This window comes from Archocentrus centrarchus, chromosome 1 (assembly GCF_007364275.1).
Source record: "Archocentrus centrarchus isolate MPI-CPG fArcCen1 chromosome 1, fArcCen1, whole genome shotgun sequence".
Taxonomy (NCBI): domain Eukaryota; kingdom Metazoa; phylum Chordata; class Actinopteri; order Cichliformes; family Cichlidae; genus Archocentrus; species Archocentrus centrarchus.
The window spans coordinates 23,912,322-23,925,988 of record NC_044346.1 but is presented as its reverse complement, the minus strand read 5'-3'; the positions used below and the strand labels follow the sequence as shown (position 1 = coordinate 23,925,988).

Sequence of the window (13,667 nt, the reverse complement as noted above, 5' to 3'; positions counted from 1 at the left end):
TTTTTTGCTCCCTTTCTCTCTCCCTTTTTCTTCTCTTTATTTTCCTCTTCTTCAGCCTGTCAGCTCTGGCTGTTACATAGTATGTGGAAAAATAACTCAGATAAATAAAATAAAGGGTTAAAACAACAACAAGAAGAGCCTATTGAGAACCTATAGAGCTCATCTTGAAATAGCAAATATGTTGGCACAACAACGCATTCAGATCACAGTTCTGCTTGCAAGATCTACCAGACATGACAGGCTAAAAAAAAAAAAAAAAAAAAAAAAAAAAAAAAGACTGAAATCCAGAGCAGAGCAGCCAAATCTGACGAGTTTCAGGCCCGAGGAGCAGAGCTGAGGAGGTGAAGGGCTGCAGACTGAAGTGCAGCAGTGCTGATAGTGGATGAGAGAGAAGCTGCAGGTCTGTAAAGAGGAGGCAGATGTTACTGTGATAAACCTTCACTGTTGTACTTTTACAATAATTATTGTATTACAGTGTGTTTCTTGTTTTGGTGTAGCCACTGTGAGGTCAGTTTTAAAATGACGGATTGAATCTGTTTTATAGTGAACACTGTTTTCTTACTTCTTATTTTTGAATAACTAAATATGTATGTAAATATATTTTTAACTGTCATGAAATCATAGCTCATTTGTGAAAATAATAAAGTCCTAAACTTAATCATACATACTCATTTTGCCAAAACTGATTTTTAATTAGAAAAAATAGATGAAAATTAACAATCAACTTAACAAATTACTTATTTGCCATTACAGCTGTTGTTGCTGGACAGGGTCATGATAAGAAACACATGCCAGGATCTTAATTATTCCTGTTTATGCTCATTCTTCTTGCTGCAGAATATGCACTTTCAGAGATTTAGACCATTCTGTTCCATATAGCTGTCAAGTGGAAGCTGTGAGTAATGATAATGGACGTCAGGGTATTCCAACCTGAAAACAAGCTCGTGGAAACAGGTTCAGGCTGTCAGGGAAGTGTGGTCTCCTTTCCATTTAAACAAGTGGCTGCTGTTCACACATCCCACCCAGTCAGATAGGGTTATGGTTATTTAAGATTGTTCTGGGCCACTTTAACCGCTGTATATAGCTTTATAAATAATGCATTAATTATATATTTTTGTCTCTTTCATCTCTTTGTATGCTATAAGGCCTTTTGATGGATATACCAACAGGATTGTCTTTTATGTGTTATTGTTTCCTCCATTTATGTTCAATTCAGTTTGATAAACTGATCAGGAAAGTACAATAAGGTCATGGTCTCACAGTCGATTTGCAGCCAGAGGAGCCCCTGCTGGTTATTAGGAAGAATGCACATTACATGTAGGGCACCTGGGAGTCTGTTTCTCTCCTGAAAACTGGAGACTGCATCCATCTTTTATAAAAACAGTCAAAGGGGTGAAAAAAAACTGTGCCAGGAGAAGTGTCATGCCACAGAAGGTGCAGAGTGCAGATATGAAGTGACAAAGGCCTCACTTCCATCTACTGTAATGCTCATAGTGACAAAAGCTTTTAAGTGGAAGCTGTCAGTAATGATAATTAATTTTAGCACACTTGAATCTCCTGGGAAACTTGTGGAAACAGGTTTTGGCTGTCAGTGAAGTGGGGTCTCTTTTCCAACTCAAAATTCGAGTGCAAATACAGAAAGTAACCCAGAACTTAAACAAGTGGCTGCTGTTCACACTTCCAACCAGTAGTGCTTACTTTATGCTAGCTGGGTTGTGTCTGTTTGCTGAGGTAGTTGCCCACAGAGAGGGGTTGTGTCTAAACTTGTTTTCTGAAATCTCCTCCTTGGAACCGGGTTTCTCATCAAAGGAAGACTTCAGTGCATTGAAATGTGAGTAATTTCTTCCAAAAATGAACAGTCACACTCTGTAACACCCAGCCTTTGAATCCTCTTTGAAGACAGTTGAGGTAATAATGCCAATCGTCCATTTCAGTGCTATGTTACTTGTTATTTCCAGTGCTGCTTTCGACTCCTTTGTTTCATTTACTTCTGAACAATATCATTTTTTAGTGGTCAGGGCTCAAAGAGGTGGAAATTGATGGATACCGTCCCATGAACACCAAGGTCAACAAAAAACTTTTCCTGTATTTCATCTGTGTTGAAGACTCTATAAATGAGGAAGACCAAATAATAAACTTCAACAACAGGACCCCTCTCTGTTACATCAAAAGCATGGATCTTGGAGAAACCTGGAGTGATGTGAGTGATTTGACTGACAGAAATAATTGGTGTTGGTGTTGGGCCGGGCCATGTCATTCAGACAGAGAGCGGCAAATTGATCCCTGTTTATGCTTATTCTTCTTGCTCCAAACTTCCTGTGAACCATTTGCACGCTCACTCTTTAGTGATGGTTTTGGTAAAAGCTGGAATTATGGTGGATGACTTCAAACAGTATCGGTTGAATGTGAAATAGCCGACGGTTCTAAAGGCTGCATCTACTGCAATGGCCGTAATGTGAATGGATATTGAGTGGAAGCTGTGAGTAATGATAATGGAGTTAACTTCAGGATACTCCAATCTGAAAACAAGCTTGTGGAAACAGATTCAGGCTGTCAGGGAAGTAATTGACACAAAAAACTATTCAGCATTGCAGTATATATTATTTTGTTATCAGTGTATTCATCCCTTAATCAGTTGACTGGAGAAATGATCCTATAGGTGATGCAAGAGTTTAATTTTAAAACATGGAGAGTATCTACACAAGCCTGGGTCAATGAGAGAGTTGCATCAGGAAGGACAACCAGCATAAAATCTGTGCCAAATCTACTGTGGTGACACCTTGGGAAATAAGGGATCAGCAAAAAAGTATCTTCTTCTTCTTCTTCTTCATATACACATTGGTTCAAGCCACTGGTTTGTCCTGTCTGAAACCTCAAGGAAAACATTCACCATGTGTCACCATATTAGTGTTCTTGAAACTAGATCTGATTAAAACCTAAAGACAAATATATTTATACACTCATTTACTCAAAGGAACCTAAAATGCAAAATCAACACTTTGCTGTATTAGGTAAGACTGAACACCAGAGACTGAGACCATAAACTGATCAGGAAAGTGCAGTCAGGTCATGGTCTCAGAGGAACCCCTGCTGGCCATTAGAAAGAATGCACATATAGGGCACAAGCGAGTGTGTTTCTCTCATGAGAGCTGAAGACTGCATCCATCTTTTATAAACACAGTCAAAGGGGTGAAAAAAACTGTGCCAAGGGAATCCATTCATTTCCTTCCACTTAGTGTACATCAGAATAAAAAAAGACAAACTGAAACCAAATGTCCTCTCATTGAAGAACATCACAGAAGCTGTGGAGTGAAGATATTGCTCTATACCTATATCCTACTGAAGGTGCTGTGAATCTCCTTTGTGTTGTTTATCAAGAAACTACAGCTGTTTGAAGGGAGACGTGTGAAACAAACAAAGCCATAATAACCCTTCCCAGAACAGGGTTAGGAGGGACTGAGAGCAGCCAAAAACAAGACAACAAGGACTATTTCTGTGGTGTTCTCTCATCGTGCTGTTGCTGTGATCACATTTCAAGTCCAAACCCACTTTGCCTCTTACTTCTGCAAAGAGCTGAGGCTCTATGGAGCATTACCAACATCCTGTCTGAGTTTTCTTTTCTTTTTTCTTTTCTTTTCTTTTCTTTTCTTTTCTTTTCTTTTCTTTTCTTTTCTTTTCTTTTCTTTTCTTTTCTTTTTTTACTGCAAATGTTAACCTCACTTTCTTTGTCCTTTGTGTGGAAGCCGGTTTCCAACAATACAAAACAAAGAGATGAAAAGTTAGTGATGTTCAAGAAGCAGTAAAAAAAAAACACTGAAATTATGAAATGTGAACTCACTGAATTGTGCTCCTTTAATAAACTCTTCCACTCTCTGCACAGATGTGTGAATGAATAATGAGCTCATGGCTCTGCTGCTATATTTCATCTGTCTATTGCAGGTTTTAGGGATTGTAAGGGGTCCGCTGTTCTTCAGATATACCCAATGCATTACATTTTCTGTCAAAACTCATGTCTCAAAGGCCCCGACTAACATTTTACCAGCTGACTTTAATGGACCATAATGAGATACACACACACATCTTTTTTTTCCCTTTCACATGGTCTGAGAGTGCTCATGTGAACACTGTACATGCTGTAACTGAATAAAACTCAATAGAAAGAAGTGTGAAAAGCAGACTGTATCCTGAGGGTTTATTTAGATTGAAGACAGGTGTTACAGTATGGCGAAAGGCATGGCAAACTTCCTAGGAGAGATCACCTGCTATGAATCAGTGCAAAAATATAGTTCCTAAGACCAACTTGTCACAAAACTGCAGAAATGTGTAAAACTAATCTTAATATACAAATAGCACACATTATCTGTGTACCTTAAGAATTAGAAGATTTAGCAGAGTACAATTTTAAAATAGAAGAACGGATGATTATTACAGATCTGGTGTGTAAAATTTGGGTTTATTTACTATTTATGGAGACTATGTGCAGTAATAGTTTTGGCAGGAAAGAGAGAAAATTTCTTCTAATCTCTTATTTGTTCTGATGTGTTATTTACACATAGCGCAGCTTCTTTTGTATGTCAGTTCAAGATCTAATGCCATCTCTTTTAAACTGATACACGTACCATAGCCTGTGCAGAAAAACACTTTTATTAATTAATGAAATGTATATAAATTTTTACATCATCAAAGTAAAGATTAACTCCTCTCAAAGCTACAATATTAAAATGGTATATACATATTCCTCAGTTGATGTCAGTAACTCTGTACATTTAAATGATAACTTCCTGTTTTGGTGTGTCTTGTCTTACCAACAGATCTGAAGCTTTGTTCTGTGAAATCAGGTCTACTCTATAACTCTATAACTCTCTGCACAGCACAACAAACAGCATCGAGAACATCTAAATAAAGATGAGGCATAACGTGTAATAATACCCAGCAGCTGTATGACCGAGTGAATTTGATACTTTTGTTGTGTAGAGCACAAAACAAACACAACGATGCGGCTAACTTTGGATGCTGAGGCTGTCGAGACCGGCGTGTCTTGAAAAATGAAGTTCTGGGTTGAATAAAGTAGGCCTGGTATCCAATAGGATTGAATGATATAAATACGTACATGTATGCGCTCAAATGGGATGTAAGTAAGCAAAACGGGGAAGAAGAAAATGTGCATGTTCTTCTGTTCTAAAGGTCCACAGCAAATCAATCACCCCCCAAAGAAATAATCTATAAATGCAACAACACTGGTAACTGATTCTCACTTTCAGGTGGTCTGAAAAGTTGGACTTTAAAGGGTGTAGGCTCAGGCTGTAGGTGGGCCAGAATGACCCATCTATTTAAAATATTAAAACAGACTTATTTTTTAAATTAAAAATCAAATAGCACCATCATTGCACCACAATGATGTATACTGTCAGTAATATTTTCATAAGCCTAGATATTGTATTTATGTGATTTATCTGAAATAATATTAAGAATATAAGAACATTTATCAAATATAATTTATATTTCTCATTATTTTCATATTTTTAAGATCCTGCAAATCTGTAATTAAAGTCTAAACTTGAATTTTATTTACTGTAGACTTAAAAATATGTAAAATTAAACAGTAACAATGTTTAAAACATAGCAGAACACATATGATATCGTCTGTTCGATGAGATAGACAGCCCGGCATTTAATTAAAAGTACACAGACACTAAATTAAAATCAGCCATTTTTATTATAAACACACAGAAAAATATGAAAACATCCGTTGTTGAAAACATTTAAGGAATCAAATTAAATATGGTGGCCTTGTTGTTCTCCGTGAGTTCGAAGCAGGCAGGCGTCATCAGATTAAATTAAATCAGACGAAACTTTTAAGATCCCGGTGGAAAAACTGGCAGCTGGGAAAGAGTGAAGTTGGGCATTATTCCGTGGAGTGAGACGGGATGCATAAGGCAGGAGTTTGGAGCCAAAGACGGGACAGCAACGCAGCATCCGGGGTCGAAATGTTCAAAGTTTTGACAAGAAGGGAAATTCTTGGAGAGGATCGAGGAAAGTGTGGGTATGATGCTGCTTACAGGTGTGATGCTGGAGATAACCCGTGATCCTAAACCAGTTCCAACATCCTGATACAAATCGGGACTCTGGAGACTAGAGACCACCCTGCGCGCTCCGAGGAGAGGAATCACAGGCATCAGACTGCGCTCCTGCGCCCTGGAGCCTTCAGCGGTACCAAATATAAATTTTGCCTCTTAAAGCGTTTCCTCCGACGAAGAAAACTCCCGTTTTCAAACATATCTGCCGACATGGGATCCAGAGTCCAATAATTCCCCTTGCCTGGATTCCCGGGCTCCCGGGGCATTTTGACAAAGCAGTCATTCAAAGACAAGTTGTGGCGGATTGAGTTTTGCCACGAAGGGAACTTTTCCCGATAATACACGAAACGCTGGCTGATAAAATCACATATCTCACTGAGGGTGAGCCTCTTTTGGGGCTCTGGAGGATGGCCATGGTAATGAGAGCGATATACGAATACGGAGGCTTCACCGAGGCAATTCTCCTCCCCGGACCCTCCCGGAGCCGGACTTCAAAGTCTTCCTCACCCTGCACGTCAGGAGTGAAGGATGAAGGCCGTCGCTCCAAGTCTACATTACTCTCCCTGAACACTGATGAATCTGTACTCCTCACAGCTTCTCTGCAGTCCGCCTGACCTTCGACTTCAGTGTCCGCCACATCCATGGGTTTGCTGTCCAAGGTCATGATCCAGACTGTCCAGTGGGACGGCGGCCCCAACGGGAGAGATCAGTGCCTGTCTAGGACAGAAAGGGCCGACGCCGTCGTTCCTTTTCATTCACAAAAAACTTGCGGATCTGATTGCATCCTGACTTTTGAGCCTCCCACTCCGAACTTTCTCCCTCTCCTCCTCCTCAGTCTGTTTAAACAAAACAGCTGCAGGTATCTACAAACCTGAAGCTGTTGAAAAATTAAAAAAGTTCAGGACAATCTAAAATAGAGAAATAACTGATGATACCGAGGGTGGGCTGTAAGAATTAAACTTATTCAACCATCTTAAGCATATGTTTTACTAATTAAATCCAGTGTACACACGTTATGGCATCCTACCTTCTTTTCTTCCTTTCTTTTTTAAAAATTTATTTCTTTACTGATTTCATTTCAAGTGGATTTTTAAACTCTCCATCGATGTTGCAGTCTATTTATTTACTAAACATGTTTTATTTGTGACCTACAGTTTTCTGACTCAGTGTGAACTGATTAGCTATGATGAAAGGTATACATTAAGGAGTAATAATATAAGGTAAAACCAATGCTTCCAATTAGATACAACTGCAAGAGTGGAAAACAAATGCTGATGGCCCTTCAACAAAGTCTTTTTCCCATAATATTGCACAACAGGGTTATGGAGCCAGTTTAACAATATTATGTACTACTGGGTGATTTAATTTTGAACAATTAGCCACATTTTACACACAGATTATGTTTCAGCCACAATTTTAAAAAAAATGAAGCTCTGCAGAGGTCCTCATGTAAATGAGTAAAATGCATGATGCTCATCTTTGAAATGCACTGGAGTATAAGACATATAAAGCTGGTTAGGCCACCAGTGATGAAGTCCAAGTACCATAAAATTATACTGAAGTACATTCATTCATTATTGATTATAGCTGATGCTTAAATGATCGCAGCAGGTGAGATGTTTTGGAGTATGGTTAATGTAAAATATGAGCAGGCATGTGAATTTCATTGAGCTTGAGCTCTCTTTTATGTTCTTGGCTTTACATAGCTCTCATTTCCTTCAGTATTCCTCTTTGCTCGATGGTTTGGCACATGGTGAGAGAGACAACTCAAGAAGACGTAATGCATTTTGAAATAATAGCTGCACTGTATCACTCAACCCATGTGAGGCCACCCACTTGGCCAGCAGGCCTGCAGTGCATGGTGGGCTGAAGGAACTGTGGGAAGCCTCATTACTGAACATTTCTTCCCTCTCGCTGCAGTTTAATGTGATATGTGTACCCCTCTGAAACTATTCTATTATTTCATAATTGCTGTATTACTAAATTTAATTCTTAGATGAAGAAGCAGGAAACACAGTTTTGTTAATGATTTTAATGCAGACCAAAACCCATGCAAACACACACAAAAACCATATTTTTCCCCCTGTCACAGAAAACAGCAATACTAAGGAAATCTATATCCCAATTTAAGAAGCCAAATAGAAAAATGCCCAAAAAGAATGACCCACATAAATATCAAAGAAAAGCGACCACTTAATACAACCAAAATTATAAACAACAACAAAGACAACAAAATAAATAAATTGATGTAACTTGTTCAACTAAATGTATATCCAGTAAATTTAGTTAACAATGTTGCTGTCAGGGTCAGGAGCAGTAAGAGTGTTTTTACAGTTATTAGCAGTGAAAACTGCACTGAGCTCACGGCCTGTACAGAAATAACTGTCTATTACAGCTGTCGGGTACTGCTGACCATTAAACGCAAAAAATGTCACAACTAAACTTTCCACTGAATGTGTCTACTCCTGACAGTAACCCTTCAGTGTTCCATTTATTTGTAGCAAAGGATTCTCAGCTCTGCTACAAAGTCTGCCTGTGCTTCATAAATATATCACTCTTGGTGAGGAAAAAAAAAAGAACCCTAAAAGCTCTGTCACACATGCACGTACAAATAGGGAGTAGAAACAGGATCAGCCCAGAAAAGACTTTGGTACAGATTATTTTCAGATATTTTCCCCCATTTTAAGCTTTGAGCATACAAACTTTAAGGTTTTACTAGTTTTCCATTTTTTTTCCCCCTGATGCACACAGAGCCATGAGTTAAATGTGTGCTGCTGTCTGAGGTACAATCCTATAGCAGTGAAACTAATTTAAATACTGAGTCAAGTTAAAGGAAGTAATATCTGTAGTGAACTGTAAAGAACTACTGGACCAGCGAGCATATTTAATTGTTGTGTACATATGTGCAAAGCTCTGTCACATGTGAGCATAAAAACCTGTGCTCTGTGCAAGTTCCCTAGGTGGTGTCTTTCCGCTGAGCTGAGGTCAGCCTCACAAAGTTTCCGCACTTGAGGCAGCACGAGCTGGAGTTGCCCTCTTTCCGAGGGATATGCCAGCAGTTGACACAGCGCACTCTGTACTTCTTATACCTTCAAAAGTCAGAGAAAAAGTGCAGTGCTGGTTAAATAATTTCCCCTTTTTGCTCAGGTGCATGAATGCTGTTGGTAGATGGTATTGATTTTTAGTATTACAAGCCATTTTACAAGCATTGAGATTTTATACATTTTCAAAAATTATCTACAATATCTAGTGAGCCCAGCATTAGTCCTTATTTCAAAAGCTAACCTGTGTTTAATTCTGCTGACTAATAGCGAAACTTATGAAACAGCAAAATTTAAGGCAAACTTATGAGCCAATGAGCATTTACACAACGCTTCATATAATTATGAGATTAATGCATTGATCCAAAATGTCATGCATGAAGTAAAATGATGTAGTCAGACTTTTGTGACAATGAAGAAAAAAAAAAAAGCTTAATATTTGTGCAACATGTTTGTGAGACCTGAACTTATTCAGCACCAGTGTTGTTGCAAATGACTGCTGAAAACATGCTAAAAATTGTGTCAAAAAGTGACACAATATCAACACAAAATACTTGATCTTAGAGATAGACATATTTGGGAACAGGTTCTCCAAAATACAAATTTCCTTAAAATAATTAATATTTTCTAAATTAATCCCCAGTAATCTCAGTGTTAATGAGGATTCAAACAAAATTTCAGACTCTGTTGTAACTCACAGTGAGCTAACTGTTCAGCCCTAACACACAACTTCACGTGAGTGTATAAGACACTGAATATCGAATATCAAGCTACCTTATCCCGCAAGCATTACACAGTGGAGTTCCGTCCTCTGCATCCCTCCACATAGGGGTCTTCCTGGTGCAGCATGATGCACAAACTTTACCCTCTTGTGAAACAGAAATGAAAGACTAGGTGAGTAACAGTAAAACTGCTTACATAACTTCTTGCCAGGCATCAGTTTCTATATGAATAAAGGAAGTGTTTTAATACATCCAAATGTTGAGACTACATTCGCAATAAATAATGATTCAGAGAGGCATTACCCATTTTTAAAATGTTATGCCCCCCAAAATATTTTTAAACAACATCAACTGGATGAAAGTAAAGATATTTTCATTTTCAAAACATATACAACAATCTACAACTTCACTGTAACATTTACGCTGCATTTTCCAGTTGAGAACAAAGCTGTATATCTGTCGAGAGCGTTGGTTCTTTGGTCTTTGAATGCTGGAAATGCAACATGTTCACATTTTACTAAAAATGAAAAATATGCAAACTTCAAATAGTGACAGATTTGTTATTTAAAATGTGTGAAGGAGAAGAAATAATGAGGACTGCACTGAATCCAAAATTATTTTAATATATCATGATAGTGCTGCCGCTCAAAGCTTTGGCTGTTGATATCCAAGTACATTTATTTATGTTCAGTTTATATTTCTATTGTCTTAGCTGACATTCGCATTGTGGTATTAGGATATTTAAACAGTAATTTGCATAAACACTTGTATGAAACGTTCACACCTGTGTGACCCTGTTGGGTTACATATTTTTAATGTGGTGGTGTCCTCTAGTGGAGACAACAGGCATCACACACAAATGTACTAATATGATATTGTAAGGCTGCAGGTACTTTTATTTATAACTATGGTATCATTCATAGTTCATTAACCATTTGAAATTTTACAATTATGTAATTAATATACCATATTTTACTTACTTTATGTGTTCTTATATGTATTTTTTTTCCAGCATTAATGTTTTGTTATTGTAGAGTTTCCTGAGGCAAAATTTTGGACTCTACGAAAAAAAACAAAACAAAACAAAAAAAAAGATGTGGCTGTGTATTAATTTAGTTGCAGTCGCTCTGCATTGAGTTTTTTTATAGTTAACTAAATAAAAAAGAAAATCCCAATCTCAAACTGTGTGTTGAGACTGGGATATCTACATGACCTCTAACACTCATTCACAATTTCTTAAATGTTGCCGAGTACAAACACCACATGTATTATAATAAAAAAAACTAACACTGAAATGAAAACTAACACTATGTTAAAATAGGGATAACTCACTTAAAACATTATTTGTGAGGCTGTTCTCCTCATCTGAGCTGCTAGCTTTGAGTGATGACCGTGTCCTCAGTCTGGGTTTTCTCACACTCTTGCAGAGTTCCTTGCTGTTATGGGTAAACATGCAGAAAACACCAACAATGGGTGAGGATTTAATTTAAATTCATATCAAGATTTTGTAATCCACAATGTGTAATGAAGATGCCTTTTTCTACCTGTACTTTGACGTTATGAGGAGCCGACACTGTTCTCTGCTTTCGTCCAGCTCTGTGTCTATCCTGAATGTCACTCCCTGGAAGTCTGGGTCTTGGATATCAGCGCTACGACTGGGATGAGGCTGTTTTCTAGGAGTCTTAGTTCTCCACTGGTGGGAAGAGGATGAACCAATTTCCTCGTTTTGCACTGTCCAAATTTCTGCTTTTGACGCACAAGATTTTATCAGGGCAGCTGGGGGGGCTTCTTCTTCTAAGGGGACATCTGTACATTCATCTTGTTTTGAGACTGAGCGAGAACTCTCTGCAGTGCTGAATACAGTTGATGGTGATTGTGAAGAAGGCTGGATGGGGCTCAGAGGAGGCAGCTGGTTGTCACATTGGGACTCCACAGATAAAGTAAGGTTTGCATTATGGTCTAGTGTTAGTATTGTCTTTGACAAAGGAACACAAGTCTCATTTGAATTATAAGTTAGCTTAGCATTAAGATATGCATTGTCTGCTTGTGATAAAGCATTTTCTGAAGAGGATACATCAAAAACATCCTGTTTGCTAGAGGAACAGTCCTTCTTACATTCCTCGCTGCACTCAATTTGTTTGTTGACACTGAAGTTAACATCTATTTTGCTCCTGTGTTGAAGATGCAAAGAAGATGATGTACTGTCTTTCAGCAACTCTGCTCTGACAGTGTCCATTTTCTCAGTAGTCTGCAGCTGAACACCCATCTTAGAGTCTTTCACAGAGCACTGTAGTTTAAAACTATCTCCTGTGGGGTTTCCTGTCACATCTTCCTCAACACTCTCAGAGGGTGTGATTTCTTGTCTCTCAAAGAGACGAGAAGACCGGCCTAACATGCATTCACCACTTCTAACTCCAGTTTCTATAACATGTGGAGCTGTAGTGGATGATTTGGCTACTGAATAGCCCAATTTTGTGGCAGATGAGGCTGAACTTGGGTCTAATTCCTCAGGATTTTCCTGATGAAGCAGCTTTTCACACTGCAAGTTGATCAGGCTCAGCACTTTCCAGGGACTGTTGCATTCAGACTGTGGCTCAAGTGTAGCTGCGACCTTGCTGCTTTGACACTCCTCACTTACTTTCTTCAGCTCATCACACGGCATCAATAGGGACAAACTATCGTGGCAGGAATGATAACAGGTATGAAATGAATGTGAATCTTTCTTTTTAATTTCTAAAGTGTCCTGTGTAGATCTAATAGAGGTTTCAAATAAATGTGGATCCTCTTGTTTTTTGATTACTAAAGAATCCTTGCTAAATGTCTCACTGGGCCATTCAGTGGGTAGATTTGAATCTGGGAAGCTGCTGTGGACAGGGGATGCTAACTTGGAAACTTCTTGAAAAAGATAGAAGAGTGCACACTGGGGAGAATTTTGTTCCACTTTGCTCTTGTTTCCTTGGATAAGGTCAGTTTGCACCCTTGGTCCTGTGCTCATACTGAGAGTGTCTGCAACATGAGCACAAAACAACAACTTCAGGATTAGTAGCGGTTAAACTGCTTATTTTTCCTATACTTTCCTCTGGTCTTTGCCTTTTCTCTCACAAAAATGTACATTCAGCTCTTTCCATCTCTGAATATTAATGACATGATAAATATGGTTCTCACTACAAGCCATGAAAAGATATTGCTTTATATAAAGAGTCCACAAGCAAAAAGGTGATGTCATGTTGCCAGAGGATAAATATTTCATGCAATGAAACATAATAGCAAAATGCCATTTGGCCTACATGTGGATCATTCTATAATTGGAGAACAATTTACTCTTCAAAAAAATGCTAACAAAGTTGACCCTTTATTTGATATTTTTCTGTTATGCATTTAAGAAAAATAAATAATAAACCATGAAAATTTTTATTTGTTCAGCTCTGGCATCAAAGGTAAACTTTTTATGAGATATTTTAATTGCTGTGTGCTATGTTAACTTCAATAATTACTTTCTCCAAACCATGAACATGTCTATTAGACCCCATTTCTACAAGACTGCTCAAAGCAATCCTACTATTAATTTATGCTTAAATATGATCATTCTATCTCTGTTAATGGTCAACATACCACAGGCCCTGAAGTGGTTTGAATGATATCTAATAAACACTAATTTGTTCATATAAATGGGGAGTCTTCTTCACACATCAAGGTTAATTATGGAGTTCTGCAGGATTTTTGTGCTGGCACCAATTCTATTTACACTATACATGCTTTGCTTAGACAGTATTATTTGAAAGCATTGCATATATTTTCATTGCTATGCAGATGATCTCCAGCTTTAT

The 13,667-nt window shown here is 38.0% G+C and overlaps 3 protein-coding genes across 3 annotated transcripts; 1 reads left to right on the top strand and 2 right to left on the bottom strand.

Moving 5' to 3' along the window:
* Positions 1-2,053: 2,053 nt before the first annotated feature.
* Positions 2,054-2,569, top strand: LOC115778118 (sialidase-2-like). Its single transcript, XM_030726160.1, has 2 exons — positions 2,054-2,231; positions 2,478-2,569. The coding sequence occupies exons 1-2, from the start codon at positions 2,054-2,056 to the stop codon at positions 2,567-2,569; spliced, it is 270 nt and encodes an 89-aa protein (XP_030582020.1).
* Positions 2,570-5,671: 3,102 nt separating this feature from the next.
* LOC115788156 (forkhead box protein D1-like) lies at positions 5,672-6,840 on the bottom strand. Its single transcript, XM_030741099.1, is given in 3 exon segments — positions 5,672-6,226; positions 6,229-6,471; positions 6,474-6,840. Coding segments are annotated over 3 exon segments (882 nt in total). The 5' UTR covers positions 6,742-6,840; the 3' UTR covers positions 5,672-5,855.
* Positions 6,841-8,358: 1,518 nt separating this feature from the next.
* zglp1 (zinc finger GATA like protein 1) lies at positions 8,359-12,575 on the bottom strand. The gene is made up of 5 exons (XM_030726148.1): positions 11,915-12,575; positions 11,385-11,815; positions 11,173-11,276; positions 9,893-9,986; positions 8,359-9,166 (listed from the first exon to the last, which is right to left on the bottom strand). The coding sequence occupies exons 1-5, from the start codon at positions 12,500-12,502 to the stop codon at positions 9,034-9,036; spliced, it is 1,350 nt and encodes a 449-aa protein (XP_030582008.1). The 5' UTR covers positions 12,503-12,575; the 3' UTR covers positions 8,359-9,033.
* Positions 12,576-13,667: the final 1,092 nt, after the last annotated feature.